Below are 20,881 nucleotides of genomic sequence, written 5' to 3' on the forward strand. Positions count from 1 at the left end.
TAGAATGGGTATTTAGGTGGTTTCAGACCTAAAGAACGATATATACGTATGACAAATATGATAACATGATTACTATGGTAGCACTGCACTGTAGCACTGTCATCCCGTTGTTCATTGATTTGCTCAAGTGGGCACTGGTAATGTCTCTGTTGTGAGACTTGTTGTTACTGTTTTTGGCATATCGAATACGCCATGGGTAGCTTGCCAGGCTCGGCCGTGCCGGCGGGATACTCTCGGTAGCTTGCCAGGCTCTCTGAAAGGAATAGAGGAATCAAACCCAGGTCGGCTGCATGCAAGGCAAACTCCCTACCTGCTGTGCTGTCGCTCCAGTCCGATTACTATGGTAACTATCTTAATGACTATGATAATTGTACTGTACATGAAATTGGAATTAGCTTATACTATGAGTTACAAAAGATCCCATAAGTAATGACTTTAATAAGGTAAAGTCTTTCTGAGAATATCTTTCTGAGCTTATCTTTGTATCAGGTAAAGCATTTTATATTATAATAATTTTTTCAGCCCTATAATGAAGAAGAAGTGCAAGAATCAAGCGAAGAAAGCAGTGAAGAAGATGCCAAGGTGGGGAATGAAACAGCAGAGGGAACTGAAATAAAACAAAGGTAAACAGATGTAGGGGAAACAAATGTGGGGAGGAAGTAGGCTGAGTAACTTTTTGCTTATTTTTACTATTATAAACAACTCAGAAATTTCTTGAAATGGAAACACCTTGCTGTCTGAGATCTGTGCTTCTAATATTATTTGCTTAAAGAACATTATTTAAGATCATGATTATTTTAGTGCATGTTATTCTATTATAATTTCATTTGTTCTCTATTATGTGTTCAGAACTTAAACTTGCATGCATTCCTCCCTTATTAATGAAGTCACCAAATTGGGGAAATAGACCATGCAATCCTCTTGCCATTTTGTCTCCCCAGAACTGATTCTCACTGGAGTGCTGTTCGGAGAGCTATCTCCGAGGTGGGTATCTCTTACCTTGTTAATGGTAGATCATTTTGTTTTTGAATAGTTCTGATCAAATTCAGAAGCACTGCAAACACGATGGAGACATTGGAAGTTAACCTTGAGACTTAAATAGGACACGAGGTGGTCATATACAGATCGTAAGGCAAATTTTTCTGGCCTCATCAATCTCTGTTCTGAGTGACATTAGATCTTTTCTGTAGGATGAATAAATTTGAGGACTTGGAGATCTCTTGTTGAACTTTCATTTCGGGAAAACTCATTTGGGTAAAGTTCAATTTCAGTTACTATTTGAAAAATTCTCAAAAGCTCAAAGAAATAAGAAATTATTGAGTATCATTTAAAAAGACATAAAACTCTACTCACCATAAATAAACATAAACACTTTATACACTTTAGTTGGTAAATATTATTCCAGACTTTATTCTGCCTTTAATTTATATGGACCTGCAGAGAAAAAGAGAGAGAGAGAGAGAGAGAGAGAGAGAGAGAGAGTTCACTTGAACATCCACCAAAACAACCACGCATTCTATAGTGCACATTGATTGGGATGTTAACTCCTCAGTCACATAACAGTGCATTATGGGGCAGCAGGACCGGAGCTGGGCTTTGGTTTTTAAATAGTTTTGAATAGCGTGTTGAAAGCAGCTGCTCTGGTGTGAGCATGGAGGGTACCACCTGAGCACCTGGAAGGAGCCAGGATTCAGTGCCGGCATTCTCAAAATTGGGATGACGTTCCTGTCTTCTTTCACTAAAATCTGGGGTTTCACTAAAATCTTTGTGGAGGGTTGTAGTGCTGTAGTAATAAAGAGAAAGTATTCTGGAAGAGAAGAAATAAATGAAAAGGAGCATTTTTGTGTTCACGTTCCTCAGCAGATACATACCATTGACACGTTAACCACAATGGGAGCCATACCGTCAGGGTTCAGGCCTTCCACACTTTTCCAGCTTCTGGAAGAAGGTAAGAGGTACCTGTCAGATTAATTCTTGATTTTTCAGCCAGCCAGAAAAAGCTGTAGAAGATGTTGAATTACACATGTCTGGGTGTGGGGGTGGGGGCTCATCTTTCACTTTGTTCTTCCTGTGACATGGAGGGAAGGCTTCTGAGCATGCGGAGGCCAGTCTGTTTCCCTACATTCTGGGTCCCCTCCCCTCTCCTCTGTGATAGAAGCCCAGCTCTCTCGATGACCAGCCCCCTTTCAGAAACTAACAGTTCCAGCTCTTTTCATTCTAGCTGGTCTTCCTTTCCCTGCTTGTCTTTATAACGGGACTTTCCCAAAGAATTATCTTCATTTGCCATGTCTGGTTTTTGTTTGATTTTGATTTTACTCAGTCTTAGATTTCCCTTCTGCTTTCATCCGTGAGCTCGTTTGGTGGTGGTGGTAGTGAGGTGCTCTTCTCATTACCCCAAGTTGTTGAATACCTGTGCTGCTTTGAAGTTGTCCAGGTTGGAAAAGGGGCCAGCCCTTGCTAAATGCCAGGCTGCTCCTTCTTCCTGAACCTCTGGGCTAATTTCTCCTTCCCAGGGATGCCTTCCTGAGTCCTGGCACTTCCCCTGCTGCCGTTCTCATGAGTATCCTATATTGGTTTATGTGAGCTTACATTTATTTTGCTTGTTCTCATGTCTATTTCTTTCTTTCCCCTGCTCATCGTGTGTGTGTGTGTGTGTGTGTGTGTGTGTGTGTGTGGTGGTGGTAGTGTCTGGGTGGGTAAGTGGGAGTGTCACACATTTGTCGTGTGCCCCCACTCACTTGGTTGCAGTGCACTGGGGGTTGCTCTTGTGGTGCAACCAGTATCACAATCACACAGTGTCAGGGATCACACCCAGCATGTGGGAATGTTTTGAGCATCTAATTCTGGGCCTCACACCAGCAAGGCAGGGGCTCTGCCACTGAGCCATGTCCCTGCAGCCCCTGTTTATTTCTTACGTAGTACCCCCCATCCAGCCATTGACTAATGAGAGCACGAGACCTCATTCTCTGATTCACATTTCTATTTCCAGTTCCTAGTAGGAGCTGAGTAGGAACACAGAATTATTTCTCAGATGAGTAAATGATGATGTACTAAGTAGTGTACATAAAGAAAGCATGTAAAAGCAGTATAAATGATTTTTGTTAAGTAAAAAATAATGATTTTATAGTTTCTGTAAAATCTTCAATAAATATGTGCAGTTTTTCTGTTGTTTTTTTTTTTTACAAAAAAAATTGAACTGAATTATCTTCATCATGGGATATTTGATTGTTCTAAAAGTCTAAGATTTTTCCTCTTTTTAAAATGATTTATTTAGGGGAGAAAGAGAGAACAGGAGAGAAGAGGGCATGTTCCTGGAAAGAAAGAATGAGCAGCCTTTTAGATCTTTTCTTTCATAGAGCTTCTTTAAGACCAGCTTTTCTGTACTTCTGGCTTTAACTTCCTACAGTTATTTTGATGGAGGAAATTTGTCTCTTAGGAAGCAAGTTTCTAGTCTGCAACTTAGCATTTTGGAGGTGTCTGTTACCCAAGTGTATAGCATAAAATCATGAATTTTAGTTTTGATTTTGACTCTTCAAAAGCAAATGAAGAATTATTTTTTCAGGGAATCAGTTTCGAGCACGTTACTTCCTACAACCAGAGCTCACTCCTTCACAGCTGGCCTTCAAGGATCTTCTGTGGGATGCTCAGGCAGGCACTGTGAGTACAGTTACTTTCAGTGAAATGATACCTTTTCCAGATTGTCATGATTATAAGTATATGTAAAGTCTTTACAATGAAATGTTAATTGATTAATGCATAACAAAGTCAAAAGGCCTTTCCATATTATAATTTTGAAATAAATAAATACTTTCATACCCGGGATAAAACTTGGATTTTTGGGGGTTTTGCCACACCGAGTCAGGTATTACTCCTGCTCTGTGCTCAGGAATTATTCCTGGCTGGGCTTGGGAGACCATATGGAATGCTGGAGATCAAACCTGGGTTGATTATGTGCCAGGCAAGTGCCCTACACTCTGTACTATTACTTCGGTCTCAAAACTTGAATAGTTTTTACCTTTACTTCATTTTGTTTCTCTTCCCCATTGTTCTTTTCTTCTACTGTCTTGAGAAATCATCTAGATATCTATCTTAACCATTCTTTTCCTCATTTCCTAATTGGGAGTAATGAGGAACCAGAGAATTATAGTATAGATAGAGATTAAGGCACTTGCCTTGCATGTGGCTGATATGGCACCGTGTATGGCCCCAAGCACTGTCAGAAATGATCCCCAAACAGTCAGGATTAAGCTCTGAGCATAGGTGAGTATGGCCCCCAAACCAAAATGAATGAACGAATGAATGAATGAATGGGAATAATAATAATAATACTTTCAACATGAAGTGAGAATTACATTCTCTGTGTAAACAGCTTAGAACAGTACCTGTGCATAGTAAGAATTTAGTAAACATTAGGCTGTATCATGATTGTTATTATTGTCATTATTAATGATAGTATTTTAATTAAGTAGGTATAAGAAAGTGGACAGCACTTCATGATTATACTCTTTGGGGGAGAGCTTCAAATAAGGGATTCCTGTAATAGCCACAATTTAGAGTAGAAATTCCTCTTTATCTTTAATTCTGTGCTCATTTATTTTTGCAAATATAGCTCACATTAGAGCAAATCACTGCCTCTTTGTTTTTTCCTCTTCCACTCCGCTCCTGCCTAACTATAGCTGCAAAGGAAGAATGAGAGAGAATCATGTGTGTTAAGTTTTGTGGGAAGGGATAGCATAGAATTTTAGTGCCTTTTTACCTGAGCATTGCCTGGAAAATTCTTTTTTTTTTTTAATGTAGGAGTACTGCTATTTATTCAGCCACTGATTAAGCTGACTGAAGCAGGCATGAACTCCACATTACTTTTCTTTTTAATTTTTAGATTTCATTTTCATAAAGTTTTTCACAATAGGGGCTGGAGCAATAGCACAGCGGGTAGGGCGTTTGCCTTGCATGCGGCTAACCCGGGTTCAATTTCCAGCATCTCATATGGTCCCCCAAGCACCACCAGGAGTAATTCCTGAGTGCATGAGCTAGGAGTAACCCCTGTGCATTGCTGGAGGTGATCCAAAAACAAACAAACAAAGTTGTGCACAATAATTGTTTGCATTCAGCACTTCCCACCACCATTACATTTTTTCAACACCATTATTGTGAATGTTCCCACCACCGTCTAAGACTGCCCCATAGGCAGATGCTAAATAATATATTTTGTGTTGCTTGTTATGAATAGTAGGAGATGTGCAAAAGCAGCCATGTGATCCTGGAATTCTAAAATATTTTAAATATTTGGGGTCTGGAGTCATCTCTCAGCGTGCTGCTTTCTTCTGAGATTCATTTGTGAGTCTCTGGATCATGATCGTTAGTGTGCTTAAATGGTGCCCAGAGGCAGTTCTTGGGTATGACTGCCAGGAAACCAGAAGGGTGGGAGATGAGGGTAGGCCACCCATCCCTGACTCCATGTAGCCTGGAGTTTTCAGTCACCTGGGGTTTTCAGTGGATTCATTCTCATGCGTGAGGACCTCTGGACGAGCCTGTGAAGATTGGTGGTGAACCTGACGGTGATTGGGTTCTGGAGGTTTGTTGCTGTCAGGGTTCATTTGGGGCAGGCAGAGGGACACACCTCTACCCCTCAAGGTGCGCTGGTGAAATCAGCCTGACACAGGGTGGGGAGACATCTCTGCGGCATGCTGCTCTCTTCCAGGATTGTTTGCAAGTCTCTGAATCATCACCGTTAATGTGTTTAAATGGTCTGATTTTTATCTCTTTTGAAATTTAATTTGTGAGTCTCTGAAGCAAAGCTGATAAGTGAGTTTGTATAGTTGAGTCAAACCTGTGGGTGTGACTCCCACATACCTAAGTTGTTGGGGTCCGGCCAGAGGCACAGTGGCAATTTTGGGGTATCAGGAAACCTGAAAGCACCATTAGGCTGCTGTTAAACTCGCCCCCACAGGTTTGCTGCTGGGCTGCACCATACCCCCTGGAAAATACTTAGTGTGAAATGTTTTTGTGGAGTCAATATGTAGTGTTTGCTGTGTTTGATCTGTTTATTATACTAATACCTGAAAATATGGTATTATGAACTTATGTATAAAATGTTTATTTTATTATTTTTATTTTATGTACATTTTCTTACTCTTTATCAAAGAGTAAGATTGCATCAAAATTGAGTCTGTTTTGTCAGTCATACAAATAAACGTTTTCTATAACTGATTTTTCTCTCAGATTAGGTCAAGACCAAGTCGTGTTTCATTGATCCTGACCCTGTGGAGCTGTAAGATGATTCCCTTTCCTGGAACGAGCATCCAGGTTCTTAGTCGACACATACGCCTCTGTCTGTTTGATGGCACTAAGGTGAGTTTACTGGGCAGTGGTATCAGTTTGCACCTAAATAGAAAAGCATTTTATTTTATTTTAAATTATTTTTTTATTAAGGCCCTGTGGCTTAGAAGGTTATTCATAGTTGAGTTTCAAGCATACAATATTCCAACACCAATCCCAACACCAGTGTCAACTACCCCCCGACCCATGTCCCCAAGATCCCTCCTACCTCCCAGGCTATAGGATGTCGCTTCCAGGAGCTTGGTTTTGTAGTCTCTGTATATTGGCCGTTGGTGGGATTACACGGTGCCGGGGGCAGTCCCTGGGTGTGACCACCTACCTACTGGAAAATAGGGGATCTGGGCGGAAGAGGCCCAGTCCCAATCCGAGTAGCCTTGGAGATCTCAGCCCCGGGTCCCACACGCCTGGGTTCCTCTGCCTGTTCCTTCATGTGTGAGGCTCGTCTGAACGTGTGGAGAGAGGCCTTGAGCATGGCTATGGCTGGGCTCCAGAGGTCTTCGGCTGTGGGGGCTCTGCTCAGGGGTGGGAAGGAAAACTGAGACCCACCCCCTTTGAGGGGCCCCAGTAAAGACAGCCAGGCTCGTGGACAAGAGACTCTCTGCATCACTCTCTTCCAAGAGCTTGGTTTTATAGTCTCTGGATGTTGGCCATTGGTGGGATTGCATGGCGCTGGGGGTAGTCCCTGCGTGTGACCACCTAGCTACAGTAGTATATAAACTATTTCAAAGGTTAGGAAAGAGGAAATGCTTCCCAAGAAAAACATGTAAAATATGACAACATTTTGAGGAAGAATAATTACAGAATCAGTATCTCTTATGAATATTAAAATTAAAACCCTAAACAAAATGTTAGCAACTTTCACCTAGCAATATTTGAAAAAATTATAGTATATCATGATCTATTGTCACTTAGTCTAGGAATTCAAGTATAATTGTATACTGTATAACCAATATTTAAACCTTTAAAAATTGGTCATTATATTTGTCATATTTACAGAACTTATGGAGAAACCATTTACTTCAATAGAAAAGTAAAAAGCGTGGACAAATTTCAACATCTTATTAATTAACATCTTTTTCTCATATGAAGAGAAATATTTGGTTTTGCTTTTAAAAAAACTTTATTGAGATTCTGTGATTTGCAACACCTTTATTGGTGGTTTCCCATGCATGTGATTCCCACACCACACGCATCACCAGTGTGCCTCCCTCCCTACTTTCTAACCCTCCCTGTTTTTATTTTCTTTCATTTCTTTTTATTGTATCTGTATTAGAAGATGGAACTTAGCAGAACCTATGATGGCAGTCATTTCACAGTATATCTAAATCAGAGCTTCATGCTATATATCTTAAATTTATGTATCAGTATAAGCTAGCTATTCTCAGTAAGACTGAGAAAAAAACCTTTACAAAATAGGAACACTGGGGAATTTCTCAAATTGGTAAAGGGCAGCAAGGGAAAACTAAAGCTAGTAGCTGTAAAAAACATCTGGCAGGGGGCAACCAGGGGAGAGCCCCTGTGGCTCTCCCCATCAGCCGTCCCCAGATTCGGGGGGTGGGGGGTCAGTCCTGGGCTGCTCACCCTGCTCACCCAGCCAGAGCGGCCCGGGCCATGGGGCAGAGGGAGGGGGAAATGAGAGCCAAGCTGCTCTTGTTTTTAATTGATCAGTTGCCGTTTATTCCATTCACTCCTGTCTCTCTGCTTCTCTCCCAGCTCTTGATCTCTCCCCACAACCCAGTCTTACAGCCTAGTTAAATCCCCAAGCATGAGGTGCTGGGGCTTATACATAGGTGTGGTCACAATCAATAGGGGTAACGTTCTTTCCCTCAGGGGATACTGCTTCTAAGACAGATTCTCTTTCAGCAGGATGGCCCACCCAAGGGTGGAATCCAATGGGTGTGTTTCTCCTCTCCTAGGCCAATAAACATATAAGCATTTATAATATTAACCATTTTGTATGGACACAGTAAGAGATATATTAAGCTTATAGAATTGCTCTCCTGGGGCCATCTTGATCTCAGACTACAGTGCTCAGGCCAGATTAGTCTTTCCTATCCCTAGCAGGGTCCTAGTCTCGTCGTTACTTTTAGATCATGACAGTATTTGTCCATGATCAAGCTCTTAACTTATAGTTTAGAATCGTGGCACTTTGGCCAGGGTAGCACATAACTCACCACTTGCCCTGGGTCCGTCCCATCCCTCATTGGAACCCTGCTTTTGGGGTGCTAGGAACTGAGGGCAACTGAGTCTTAAGTCAAGAAAGCAGATGCCCAGGAATGAATAATATTTGAAGCCAATTAAATCCCAAATTACAAAAGCATAATATTGTCTTCTTGTGTCTATACAAAAGCCACATTGCTTTAAGGTAGACTATTCAAAAGACATAAGGAGAGGAGAAAGGCAATATTAACTTACAATATAAGTTCAGTGTCCTAGAAAGATCTGACCTTACAAATTTACAGAGTCGGATTAGGGGGAAAAGCTGATTAACTGGTTGGGGAAGAGAGTATAGAGAAGTGGTTACAGACAGACAAAGGAATGGGAGTGACTTGGGAGCACCTTGATGGGTGTGACCCGGATAAACCTAAGCTCCTTGTGGCTATGTTATCCTACAAGTATCATCATATGTAATGATAAAATATTGAACTTTTCCCCTTCCTAAGATCTAGGATGTTTAAGAAATAAAACCATCTAGTTCAATATTTTGATGGTCAAAGGTTTGCCTAGGCACTTAACAAAGAAAATATAAACAAAACCACGAGGCATATAAAAAGATGCTCAACATATGCTAAATCATCTGAGAAATGCAAACTAAAATCACAGTGAGATATACTATGTAAAAGAAACCCACCCAAAGTGTAATAGTATAGGCAGGTTAAAAATCAAAGGATAGAAAAAAGATGCCATTCACAAAATATTAATATGAGACAAAGTAAGCTTCCAAAGATGGAAAATTTTGAGAAACAGAGAAGTATATTACATTGTTAAAAAAATACAGAAATCGCAAATCAGTAGTCCAAGCTCTTTCCTGAGGAAGTAATCTGAGGAGTGAGCAGGCTTTAGCCAAGCCGAGAGGGAAAGGAGGAGCGGCAGCACAGGCAAAGGTCCTATTGGGTAGCAGCATGAGGGTGGAAGACCACTGTGGCTGGGTGGAGGGAGCCCGAGAGAGTGTGGGATACGGAATCTGAGACGCAGGATACAGTGGAAGGTGTCATGACTGTGATGCAGGGGAGTTTGGTCTCATACACAGGGAAATCCTTGGGAGGAACTGACACGATTTTGTTTTATATTATGGAATGATGAACCTAAGTGGCTCAGATCACTTGAGAAGCTTTGACCACAGTATGGTGGTCAAAAGGTCAAAAATGTCACTTTCCAAAAAATAAAGCCTGGAGCCAGCTTGGCTAGGTTCAACTCCAGCTCCATCATTTACCATGTGTAGGAGGCTGATTGACTGGACCTTGCTGTATCTTACCTAACTGGCACATATTCTTAGGGCTGTTGGGAGAATTGAATGAGTTAACGTAAGCATGTAGAACAATACAGAATTAAATAAGTGTTCGGGGCATTAGATGAGAAATCATTCTGATAAGTTAGATTCTAGATGTGGAGTTGGGGATAAAAGCTGTAGCTCACAGGTTATTTCTAAGGTAAATGTGAACAGAATTTGTTGATAGATTGGCTGAGACAAACTGGGTGTCACATATGATATGAGACTTCTGACTTCCACATCCAGATGGATGATGGTGATGTTACCCTGGAAAGGGATCTAGTTGGGAGGAGTTTGTGGATCTAGTTTTGTTCACAGTGCGTGCACTTCTAACTTTCCACTGGAGCAAATAACCTTCCTTTCACCTGGTATTTAAATAAATGAACTTGGGTTAAAATAGTGGTTCCTCCCTTGTACGCTCTGTACAAAAGCAGTGTCATCAGTGAGCCAGTAGGTGTCATGAGTGACCAAGACAATGTGGGTTGCCTGCTTTTCCTCATTGGTGCATATTTTACTATGCCTCATCCCATCCTCACATATGAGAATATCAAATAAAGATGGAAACTCTAATTGTAATGATACATCAGGGTTATCTCATATGAAATACAATATCTAAATCTAATTTATATCTCATTTCCAAACTGGGAAGTCACTAAATAACTCATGTTAGTTACTTAAAAGTGTTTCAATGGATCTAAAGATAGAAACACTGTCAAACTTCTATGTACAGTAGGAAACACCTCACACAAAATTTTAGTTTTTACTTCAGTCATCAAACAGAATTTAGAAAACTCGAGAAAATATATGCCATTTTCCTTCTTTCCACTTTTTTCATGGTTTGTCCTTTTCTTTTTTTACCATGGCCTTTTTCTTCTTTTACCAAGAATACTGGTGTATAATGTGTTAGAAGTCATGATTTGAGAATGTAGTAAAACATGAAATCACATTGGTAATAGATAGATGTGGTATTAGTTAGATTTCTAGCCAGCCTTACTTCAAATTTGAAAATAAATTTAATAAGAAACTTATTTTGGTTTCTTTTTTTGGCGGGGTCACACCCAGTTGTGCTCAGGACCTGTTCTTGGCTTTGCACTCAGGGGTCACCCTTGATGGAACTCAGGGGACCTTATGGCATGCCAGGGATTGAATCCAGGTCAGTTGCATGCAAGGCAAGCACCCTACTATCATGCTAGAACCCTAAAAATGAATTTTTATCATAACATTATTCAGTATAAACAGAAGTAGAGGAAAGATGGAATTATCAAGAATTTACTAAACTGGTTGATCTATACCCAGTTTTTCTGAATTGTTTTTGAAATAAAAAAGTGATTAAAATGGACATTTTATTGCAGTCATACATGTCTGCTTTTGTACTTATATATGTACAAAAATAAGCATTTTCTTACATAACTACCTATGTTTCATAGCCATCTTTATACACTAGGAAGAATTCTAGCCTTCAGGAATTCTTTTCTCTTTTCACATATTTTCACCTATGTTCAGATTTCCCTGTTATTTCAAAATTTTCTCTTTCTCATTGGAGTATTGGATGAAGAGCCATATGCTGCCCATGGTGTGTTTGCTTGGTGCGTGCTGCAGTCTCCTAGTCTAGCAGTGCCTCTTATACTGAGTTGAACTTACAAAAGCATAAAAGTAAGTCTACACATCTCTGTGAGGTTGGAGAGGTTGCACAGGGGCTAAGGCATATCCCTGGCAGCCCTGAGCACTGTCAGGTTGCTCCCAAGGACTCCCCATCACAGGTCCCAGGTGGTTCCCATCCCAGCACATCAGGTGTGGCCCAGTGATGCCCAGTGCTGCAGGGTCTACGCTATATCATCCTTGAACTCTCACATTCAGTGACAAGCCACGCTGGTCTAGAATTGCAGGGACTGGATCCTGGGCTCCTGAGTACCATATCAAGCATCTCCCGCACCACCCCCTACCTTGACCCCCCACCAAGAGGGGGGTCCTCTTGGTGGAAATTGATTCTGTATTCTAAAATTTTATTGAAACCACTTGCTATTTCTAATGCCTTTAAGATACAGTATTTATATTCTTTTTTTTTTTTTTTTTTTTGCTTTTTGGGTCACACCTGGCAATGCACAGGGGTTACTCCTGGCTGCGCACTCAGGAACCACCCCTGGCGGTGCTCAGGGGACCATATGGGATGCTGGGATTCAAACCCGGGTCGGCCGCGTGCAAGGCAAATGCCCTACCCACTGTGCTATCACTCCAGCCCCAGTATTTATATTCTTTATGAACTCCTTTTTTTTTTTTTTTTTGGCTTTTGGAGGCATACCCAGTGATGCTCAAGGGTTGCTCCGGCTTTATACTCAGGAATTACTCCTGGCAGTGCTTGGGGGACCCTAAAGGATGCCGAGGATTGACCCTGGCCCCCCGTGTGCAAGGCAAACGCCCTACCCAATGTACTGTTTATGCTGTTTATGGTGCCAGAGACTGAATCAGAATTGGCCACTTGCAAGGCAAGTACCTCACCTGCTGTGTTATCTCTCCAGCCCACTGAAACTTTTAAGTAGACAAAAGACCAGAACACTTCATGAAAGAAGGAAAACTTTGTCAAGGGAACCAGAGCAATAGTACAGCAGGTATAACTGTTACTGTTTGGTATGTTTGGAATACTTAAATATATTAAAAGTTAAACAAAAATAATATAGTTTTAAAAAGAAACAGGAGAGATAAGTCTTCTTGATCATAAACTATTTTGCTTTAAAAAATTACTGAAATTTTATTCACTAGTACTTAGTATTTTTGCATTACAATTTAAAAGTGAAATAGGCCTTTGATTTTCTTTTTTTGTTTGTTATCTGTATCAGGATTAAGTAATATAAGAATATTGAATAGAGTATTGGATATTGAAATACTGTTTTCTTCATTCCATTCTACTATTAGTAAATTTTATATTTCTATAATTTAAGTGGTCACCTTTAAAGATTTTAGCTCACCTGCTTAGCTATAAACTATTAAATGTAAATCTCTATTTTCATATCTTTCCTATCTTCCTTCTTTATACATCACAGATATGAACATATTAGCAACCTATTGAATAATCTGTCTTCACCTTATTATTGTCTAGATATTATCTTTATCCAATTTGAATATAAAATAATATTTAATTACATATGCCCAACTTGTTTTGTTCTTTTTTACACTCAGCGTTAGAGCTTGTGTTGTTAGTATTTGATGTCTTCATGTACCTCTTAGAGACACGTACGTTGAAGATACCTTACTTTCTTTTGCCCTATCTAGCAGTATTATTGCTACATCAGAGAACCAGATTTTGTAGTGGAGTTTAGAATTCTTTATCTAAGATGCTATTGGGGCTATTTATTGTTCATTGAAAGAACAAAAATAATTCTGACTCTGGTGTCATGACTCCACCTTTGTCCCATCTGCACAGGCTCCTACTTCCTCTCAGCAGGAAGGTTGCCATCCCCCTGCTCCCGCCCCCACCCTGCTGGTTCCAAACAGTAAAGCTGCCTCTATTCTTTCGTGTGTTGAGTACCATTAACCTCTGCAATATCTAGATCTAGCTGCTTCTCACCAAAGCCTGCCTCTCTACTCAGTGCCCAGGAGACCCCAGTGCCCAGGAGACCCCAGTTTTAGTCTCCCCGTTGTCATTGCGTTTCTATTTGTGATCCCTTGAAATCTTCCTCTTCCTCCTGAGTCCTGCCCTGTCTTTTGTAAATGATGATTGTTCTATGTTGGAGCACAGCAGCTATGTTGATACACACAGTCAGTATTCTTTAACAGGAGTCCTTTGGTGCTCTTAATGTTTATCTGCTGAGTGGAAAATGTATATACTTTTTGAAGTTTGATTGCCTCATTTTGTCCTTTGCATTCTGGTTTTTGTGTCATTCTGAGTAAGTCACTTATTATCTCTGGCTACAGTTTTCTCAAATGTGTAACAAGATGGTGGGAGGAAGTCATTTTTAGCACAGTCTATAAATCAAGAAATGTAAAACAACAAAGAGATGTTATTCCTGAGTGTAAAGTTGAAAATGTAAAAGGAGAAATAGTGTAAGATCTCAATTTTGAAATATTGCAAAGGACATCTTACAAGTTTGAAGTGGTAAATATTTCTTGAAAAAAATTAAGAGAATTTAAAATAATTAAAATGTATTACATAAATAGTAGGTAATAGTCAAGTGGAATTTCTTCAAGTGTCTGGGTTAAGGGTATGTTATTTTTTGTGTGTAGAGATTTTGCATTAGGTAAAAGCACTTGCCTTGCACATAGCCAACTCAGATTTTATTCTGAGCACCACATGTTGTGCCCCTAGCCCTCTCAGGCATGATCCCTAAGCACAGAGCAGTAGTAAGCCCTGAGAACAGCTTGGGTGCCCCACTCCACACTGTCATCCTGTTGCTCATCTATTTGTTCGAGCGGGCACCAGTAATGTCTCTCATTGAGAGACTTATTGTTGCTGTTTTTGGCATATCCAATATGCACGGGTAGCTTGCCAGGCTCTGCCACTCGGGCTCGATACTCTCGGTAGCTTGCCGGGCTCTCCGAGAGGGGTGGAAGAATCAAACTCAGGTCGGCCGCATGAAAGGCGAACGCCCAGCCGCTGTGCTATCACTCCAGCCCTAAGCACAGAGCAGGAGTAAGCTCTGAAAACAGCTTGAGTGCTCCACTCCACACCCCTCACAAAAATTTCACTGTATCACTGTCATCCCGTTTTTCATCGATTTTCTTGAGTGGGCACCAGTAATATCTTCATTCATCCCAGCCCTGAAATTTTAGCAGCCTCTCCTTACTCACCTTTCCCAATGATTGGAGGCTCTTTCAGGGTCAAGGGAATAAGACCTGTTATTGTTACTGTATTTGGCATATTGAATATGCCACAGGGAGCTTGCTAGGCTCTTCCACGTGGGTGGGATACTCTTGGTAGATTGCCAGGCTCTCTGAGAGGGACAGAGAATGTGGATCAGAGACTACAAGCAAGTATGTTAAAACCAAACACACATGTGCTGCTTTAGGCACATCAGTGGGCTAGACTGTAAGAGGTCAAGCGGCCACTATTCTCGGCTGTGCGCTTCTGGGAGCTTTGTTTTCTGTAATCTCTGGATCTTGGCTGATAGGATTACATGCTGATGGGATTACGGGGCAGTTTTTGGGTGTGGCTGCCAACCTACTGGAAAATGGGGGGTCTGGGTGGAGGAGGCTCAGCAGGCTTGGAGATCTCAGCCCCAGGACCCGCATGCGTGGGTTCCTCTGCCAGTTCCTTCATGTGTGAGGCTCGTCCGAGTGTGTGGAGAGTGACCTTGAGCATGGCTGTGGCTGGGTTCTGGAGGTTTTTGGCTACCAGGGCTCTGCTTGTAGCGGGGAAGGAAACTCAACCCGCCCCCCTCCAAGGGGCCCCGGTGAAGAAAGCCTAGCGCAGGGGTAGGAGATTCTGCATCTAAACTATATAGATGGTAATTCGTGAGAGTTTGGAGTTAACTTGATTACTATCTGGAGTTCTCTGCCCTTATTTGGTCTGCTATATATTCTGTGATATAAGGCATTTATAATCGAAGGGTTGCATGCTTTATGATCATGGTCATTTTCACGAGCTTCTATAATGGGAGAAGTTTTGAATTACATGCATTCTGCACTAGTGCCGGAAATAAAAGCCAATTCTTATTTTACAATGTCATCATAATAAGTGTCAAAGATGAACATGGAAGGTATCATAAAGGAGAATGATGGAGTGATATCACTAATGACTACAAAAATGTTGTAAGCAAAATTATTTTAAAATATTCTGCCAATATATTAAAATAGTGCATAACTATAGGACTTATTTGAAGAATAGAATGCAAGAATCGATTAATATTGAAAATGTGTCCAGTGATTATGTAATAGTCTAAAATAGAAGTTGTCTTATCAGGTCTGTGGTCAATAAAAATATTCAATGAAACATCATAAACTCACATACTAGATATAACATAAATCCTCAACCACAATGATCAGGAATCTCCATTATATACATAGAGGTGGAGCTACTAAACATGAGTGTTCTATCATCTTCACAGATATAGAAAATATCACTTATTACACATGCTCTTATAGTTATGGGGATATCACAGAATATATAACAAAGTCTGTCCAAGATCTGAAATTAAATATAATAGATGTAACTAATTAAATAATATAATTAAAAGCCATGATACTAACATAATTCATGAATGTCAACCTTCAAATATAACTATGATCACTCCTTAAAAAGTGAACAAAATATACCTGAATAAGTTTAATATTGACATATTAATTATATTTTTCTATAATCCCTCACTGTCAATGAGAAAAAGTGCCCTGTGTATTTACCAAAGGGCAGCAGCTCTGTATCTCTCCTGCCGCTTGCGAAGGGTGGTCTCAGGCCGCTTCCCCCACCCTGGGGAGGCCGATAGCGATGGGCAGGTGAAGGAAGGCGCGAGAGCTAGGCTGGTCGATATCAACTGCAGTTTATTCCAGCCTCCTCTCTGATGCCCCTTCTTTCTCCTTCTTGCTCCCCCCCAAAATTTCAACAATTAAAATATGTACAAACTAAAAATAAAACTGGAAATATCTGCTGGTAAATATTTCTCAAATATCAAGTATTTAATTGAATTGAATTTATTATGAGCACGAATATCTGAGTCTGAGTTTATTTTAGAAGTTGCTGACGTGTTTTAAATTAAATTTATATATATATATATGTTTGATTTAGAAAGAACATTGCAGAATTGTATAAAGTAATAAGTAAAAAAATCTTACCTAGTGTCAACCCTGTTGACTATTTGGAATGTAGAAATTGTGTTGATTCAAGGAATTCAAATGGAAAATCTCATTTCAGGTCCTGAGCAACATTCATACAGTCAGAGCCACATGGCAGCCCAAAAAGCCCAAAACATGGACTTTTTCTCCCCAGGTAAGTCATTTGTGAGAAAAAAGATTATAAAATGAGCTTTGTCCTACTAAGTGCTATGATGAGGTAGTCAGAGCATTCTCTTTAAGTGCCATTCATGTCTAGCACAGAATGGATGGACTGTATAAGCATCTTTAGTGTCTTAAATGTTCATTGAGGACTTTGATAAAAAATTATTCATATTTATGACTCACCATAATTATAATTCCTATGAATCATCCCATTTGGTGCATTTCAGAGTTCAGTGCTAGAAAAAGACCTTTGATGAAAGAGAAATTGAAGAATAAAATTAAGGAAGTGTGTTCAAACATGTGCTAATGAGAACAATGTTATTCATCAGATAACATCGGACATAGTGCTAGGGGACTGGTTGGTGCATCACATCCAAGAACTGTTAAGGCTGGAACAAAAAAAGACCAGACTGTGGTTAGGTAGTCCCATGTCACGGAGTCAGTATTCCATAGGTGCCAGTAAGGACAAGGACGTCTGGTCTTCTCATTATAAAGTTTTGATAGTTATTTTTACTGTCTTCTTTCTATGGCCTACATTTTTTGTATTCACTTCCTGCCCACAATAATTCCTTTGTGGTCATTGAAAGCTAAGAACCTATCATTATCCTTCCTTTTACTGCATCAGAAGATCTTACAGCAAGATAGAGTTTGGTGAGAGGGCAGAGGGGGCATTGGAAGCCCAGCCCCTCCCTGTGTGCTAAACATCTCCACACTACTGAAACCCCCAGGAGCTTCCAGCTGTCTACTGCTTGTATTTTGACACAACACTTAACAATTCTGATATAGCATCTCTATGTATATGAAGGGCCGAGAGTAGAATTCCCTAATGTTTTCTCAGATGTACAATGAACTATTTGAAAGATAAATAATAAGCACATGTTATTTTATTGAATGAAATTAGGCATCTGTTAGGTGCAAGGCATTTTTCCTAAGTAATGTGGGCATTTCAGTGTTGTAGGGAGGAAACACACACATGTATGATAGCATTATCCTCTGCCCATGACTCGCCATTCATGTGCCAGGCATGATAGCAGGCCCCTCCAAGTCTGCTCTCAGGGGTCCTGAGAGTGGTGCTCTGGGTTGTGTAGTGAGTGTGCCTCTCACACAGGTGAATGTAATGGTTACAGGACTCCAAGGGCTGTGGTGCCCCAAGGAGGGAGAACTTGATTCGAGTTCTGAGGCTCTATGAAGAAACTAGACCTTGAAGGTTGGATAGGATTTTATAGGCAAGAAAGAGAGTTTCGTGGCCTAGGGAGAGAGAAGGGAGTAAACAAAAAGGAAAGAAAAATAGATTTTACAAGGCACTCATCAGTAAAATTGAGCAAATGTGTATATAGTCCTTCATTTTCGTTCTGTTTATAGAGTATCTGGGTCCAATGCTTTTTTCATGTTAACCTCTCCTGTAAGCAGAGAGTAAGTGAAGGTAAAGCTCTTTCCCTTCAGCACAAATGTTAAGGCTGAAAATATCAAATAAGTGGTAGGGACGAAGAAAGCTCTCTGCTTTTTGTTTCCTTTAAAACACATTTACCTGGGAAGCATCAACAGGTAGATACAGCTAAAACCTCCCTCCCATTTAGAATTTTTGAATGACTTTCGGTTCTCTCTTGTTTCAGGTTACTGGCATTTTGCCCTGCTTGCTTGATGGTGATTGTTTTGTCAGGTCCAATTCTTCATCTCCAGATCTTGGAATATTATTTGAACTTGGAATTTCTTATATTCGCAATGTATGTCATTTTAAAGACAAAAGTTTTCTACATATCAATTAAAAGAACACTATTTACAAGTAAAATAATCAAGCTTTTTACATGTAACTGAATTTAATTCCTTGAGAAATGAGAAGTGCTGTGTTTCTAATTTTCTGTGTAGTGAATGTTTAGAATGAAACATTCTTCTTGTTTCCATGGCTTGGAGGCTGGTCTCTCATTCTGGGTAACTCAGGGAAGGGACCACCAAGTAAAATGTGGTTGGAGGTCATGTGGGGGAAGGGTGAGGCGGGTGGAATACAGACTAGAGACTGAACACAATGGCCACTCAACACCTCTATTGCAAACCACAACACCTAATCAAACCACAACACCTAATCAGAGAAAACAAAAGGGAATTCCCTGCCATAGTGGCAGGGTGGGGTGGGGGGAGACGGGTCTGGGGAGGGGGGGAGGGATGTTGGGTTTACGGGTGGTGGAGAATGGGCACTGGTGAAGGGATGGGTTATTGAACTTTGTATGGGGGAAGCATGAGCACAAAAATGTATGGATCTGTAACTGTACCCTCACGATGACTCTCTAATTAAAAATAAACTAATAAAAAAAAAAAAAGAAAGGGAGAGTGAGAGCAGGAGAGCAAGAACAAGAGTGAGAGAGAGGGAGAGAAGAAGAGAGAGAAGGAGTGAGGGTAAAAGAGAGAAAGGGAGGGAGGGAGAGAGAAACAGATGAGACAGACAGAGAGAGAAAAGAAAAGTGTCTGTAATAGAGGCGAGCTGGAATGGGGTTGTTTAGAGGGAAACTGGGAACATTGGTGGTGGGAAATGTATACTGTGAAAAGATGGATGTTTTAACATTGTATGACTGATACCCAATCATAAAAAACTTTGCAAGTGTGTTTCTCACAGTGATTTAATTAAAAAATTAAATGAGAGAAAAAAAAAAGAATGAAACATTCTTTAGTGTTTAGAATGAAAGTTCATTGATTTGATTTTACAGCTAAAAGAAACATCACTCTTTTATAGAATGAAGATTTTAAAGGGACAGGACTTAGCAGAAAGTGATTAAAAAATTTAAAAATCTGTATGGTATCCAATAGAGAAAGTGTCAAAATACATTTAACCTTGTAAGCGGGGTTCTAATGAAGAGACCGCTAGAGTGGTAATTTTTATAAAGTGAGCATCAGAGAGATGGATTAGTTTATATGTATAAGTGATGGAACCAGTGGGTGGCATCTGTGATGGTAATGAAATGTTTCCACATTCGAATAATACCTTGAGAGATATGTATACATATTTGACTGTGAAGTAACCCAGAGAACCACTTATTATGACAGTAATGGAAATACACTGTGTTATTGTTTTCTTTCTTTCTTTCTTTCTTTCTTTCTTTCTTTCTTTCTTTCTTTCTTTCTTTCTTTCTTTCTTTCTTCCTTCCTTCCTTCCTTCCTTCCTTCCTCTCTCTCTTTCTCTCTGTCTCTCTCTTTCTTTCTTTCTTTCTTTCTTTCTTTCTTTCTTTCTTTCTTTCTTTCTTTCTTTCTTTCTTTCTTTCTTTCTTTCTTTCTTTCTTTCTTTCTTTCTTTCTTTCTTTCTTCCTTCCTTTCTTTCTTTCTTTTTTCTTCTTTTCCGAATGTGGAGAGAGGCTTCAAGCAGTGTTCAGGGAACCTGGGCCCTCGTCCCGGTAACGCTTAGCAGATCATGCCAGGCTGTTGAGTGCTGGGCCTGGCAACACAGCACTGCTCAGAGGTAGCTGTGCCAGAGCCCAGCAGGGTGCATCCCAAGAGGCCAGTGGGGCATGCAGAACTGGGGGTTGAGCTTAGGGCCCCGAACAGGCAAAATGTATACTGCTGATCACAGTTCTAGGTAATTTTTCTTTTGCCTATTTTTTGCGGGAGTGTGGGAGATACCCACTGGGGTTCAGGGGCTGGTCCTGGCTCAGTGCCAAGAGGTGATTCCTGGCAGTGTCCAGGAGACCATGTGGTGCCAGGGATAGAACCTATGCTCAGCCCTTTGAACCATTTCCCTGGCCCCATTTTCAGTTCTTTAAGGATTGCGAGTGTGTAAACAGGTCTAGAAGCCTTTGGCAGTATTTGTGGCGATAAAGTACTGAGCCAAAAGACCTTTGAATTTTATTTGAGTGTGCTATTTCTTGATGAAACAAACCCTCATAATTAATATTGATGGACTTGAGATTATTCCACAATATATTTACATTCAATAAACAATAGTCATAGTTGTCATAGCATCAGGTTTGGGGGCTATTCAGAAACATTTTAACAAGATTATTTTTATTTTAAGTACTTAACAACAGTAATTTGAACGTTAATTTGATAGTACTTTCATTTGATCTGTTAGTATAAATGAGTTTCATTTAATTTTCTTGTTAAAAAATGTATTAGTTCTGGGGCCGGAGCGATAGCACAGCGGGTAGG

General features: G+C 40.3%; 1 protein-coding gene across 2 annotated transcripts in view; it reads left to right on the top strand.

Annotated features, from left to right (window-relative positions):
* NPHP1 (nephrocystin 1) overlaps positions 1-20,881 on the top strand; it is a 56,184-nt gene that overhangs the window by 11,603 nt on the left and 23,700 nt on the right. Inside the window, exons 7-13 of one of the 2 annotated variants that reach the window (XM_055120992.1) lie at positions 523-623; positions 942-984; positions 1,864-1,948; positions 3,563-3,657; positions 6,223-6,351; positions 16,668-16,742; positions 18,364-18,474. In XM_055120992.1, the coding sequence (XP_054976967.1) occupies positions 523-623; positions 942-984; positions 1,864-1,948; positions 3,563-3,657; positions 6,223-6,351; positions 16,668-16,742; positions 18,364-18,474 (639 nt within the window). Of the gene's footprint in view, positions 1-522; positions 624-941; positions 985-1,860; positions 1,949-3,562; positions 3,658-6,222; positions 6,352-16,667; positions 16,743-18,363; positions 18,475-20,881 lie in introns of both variants that reach the window. The other variant, XM_004609306.2, reaches the window with a different exon arrangement.

This window comes from Sorex araneus, chromosome X, assembly GCF_027595985.1.
Source record: "Sorex araneus isolate mSorAra2 chromosome X, mSorAra2.pri, whole genome shotgun sequence".
Classification (NCBI taxonomy): Eukaryota; Metazoa; Chordata; class Mammalia; order Eulipotyphla; family Soricidae; genus Sorex; species Sorex araneus.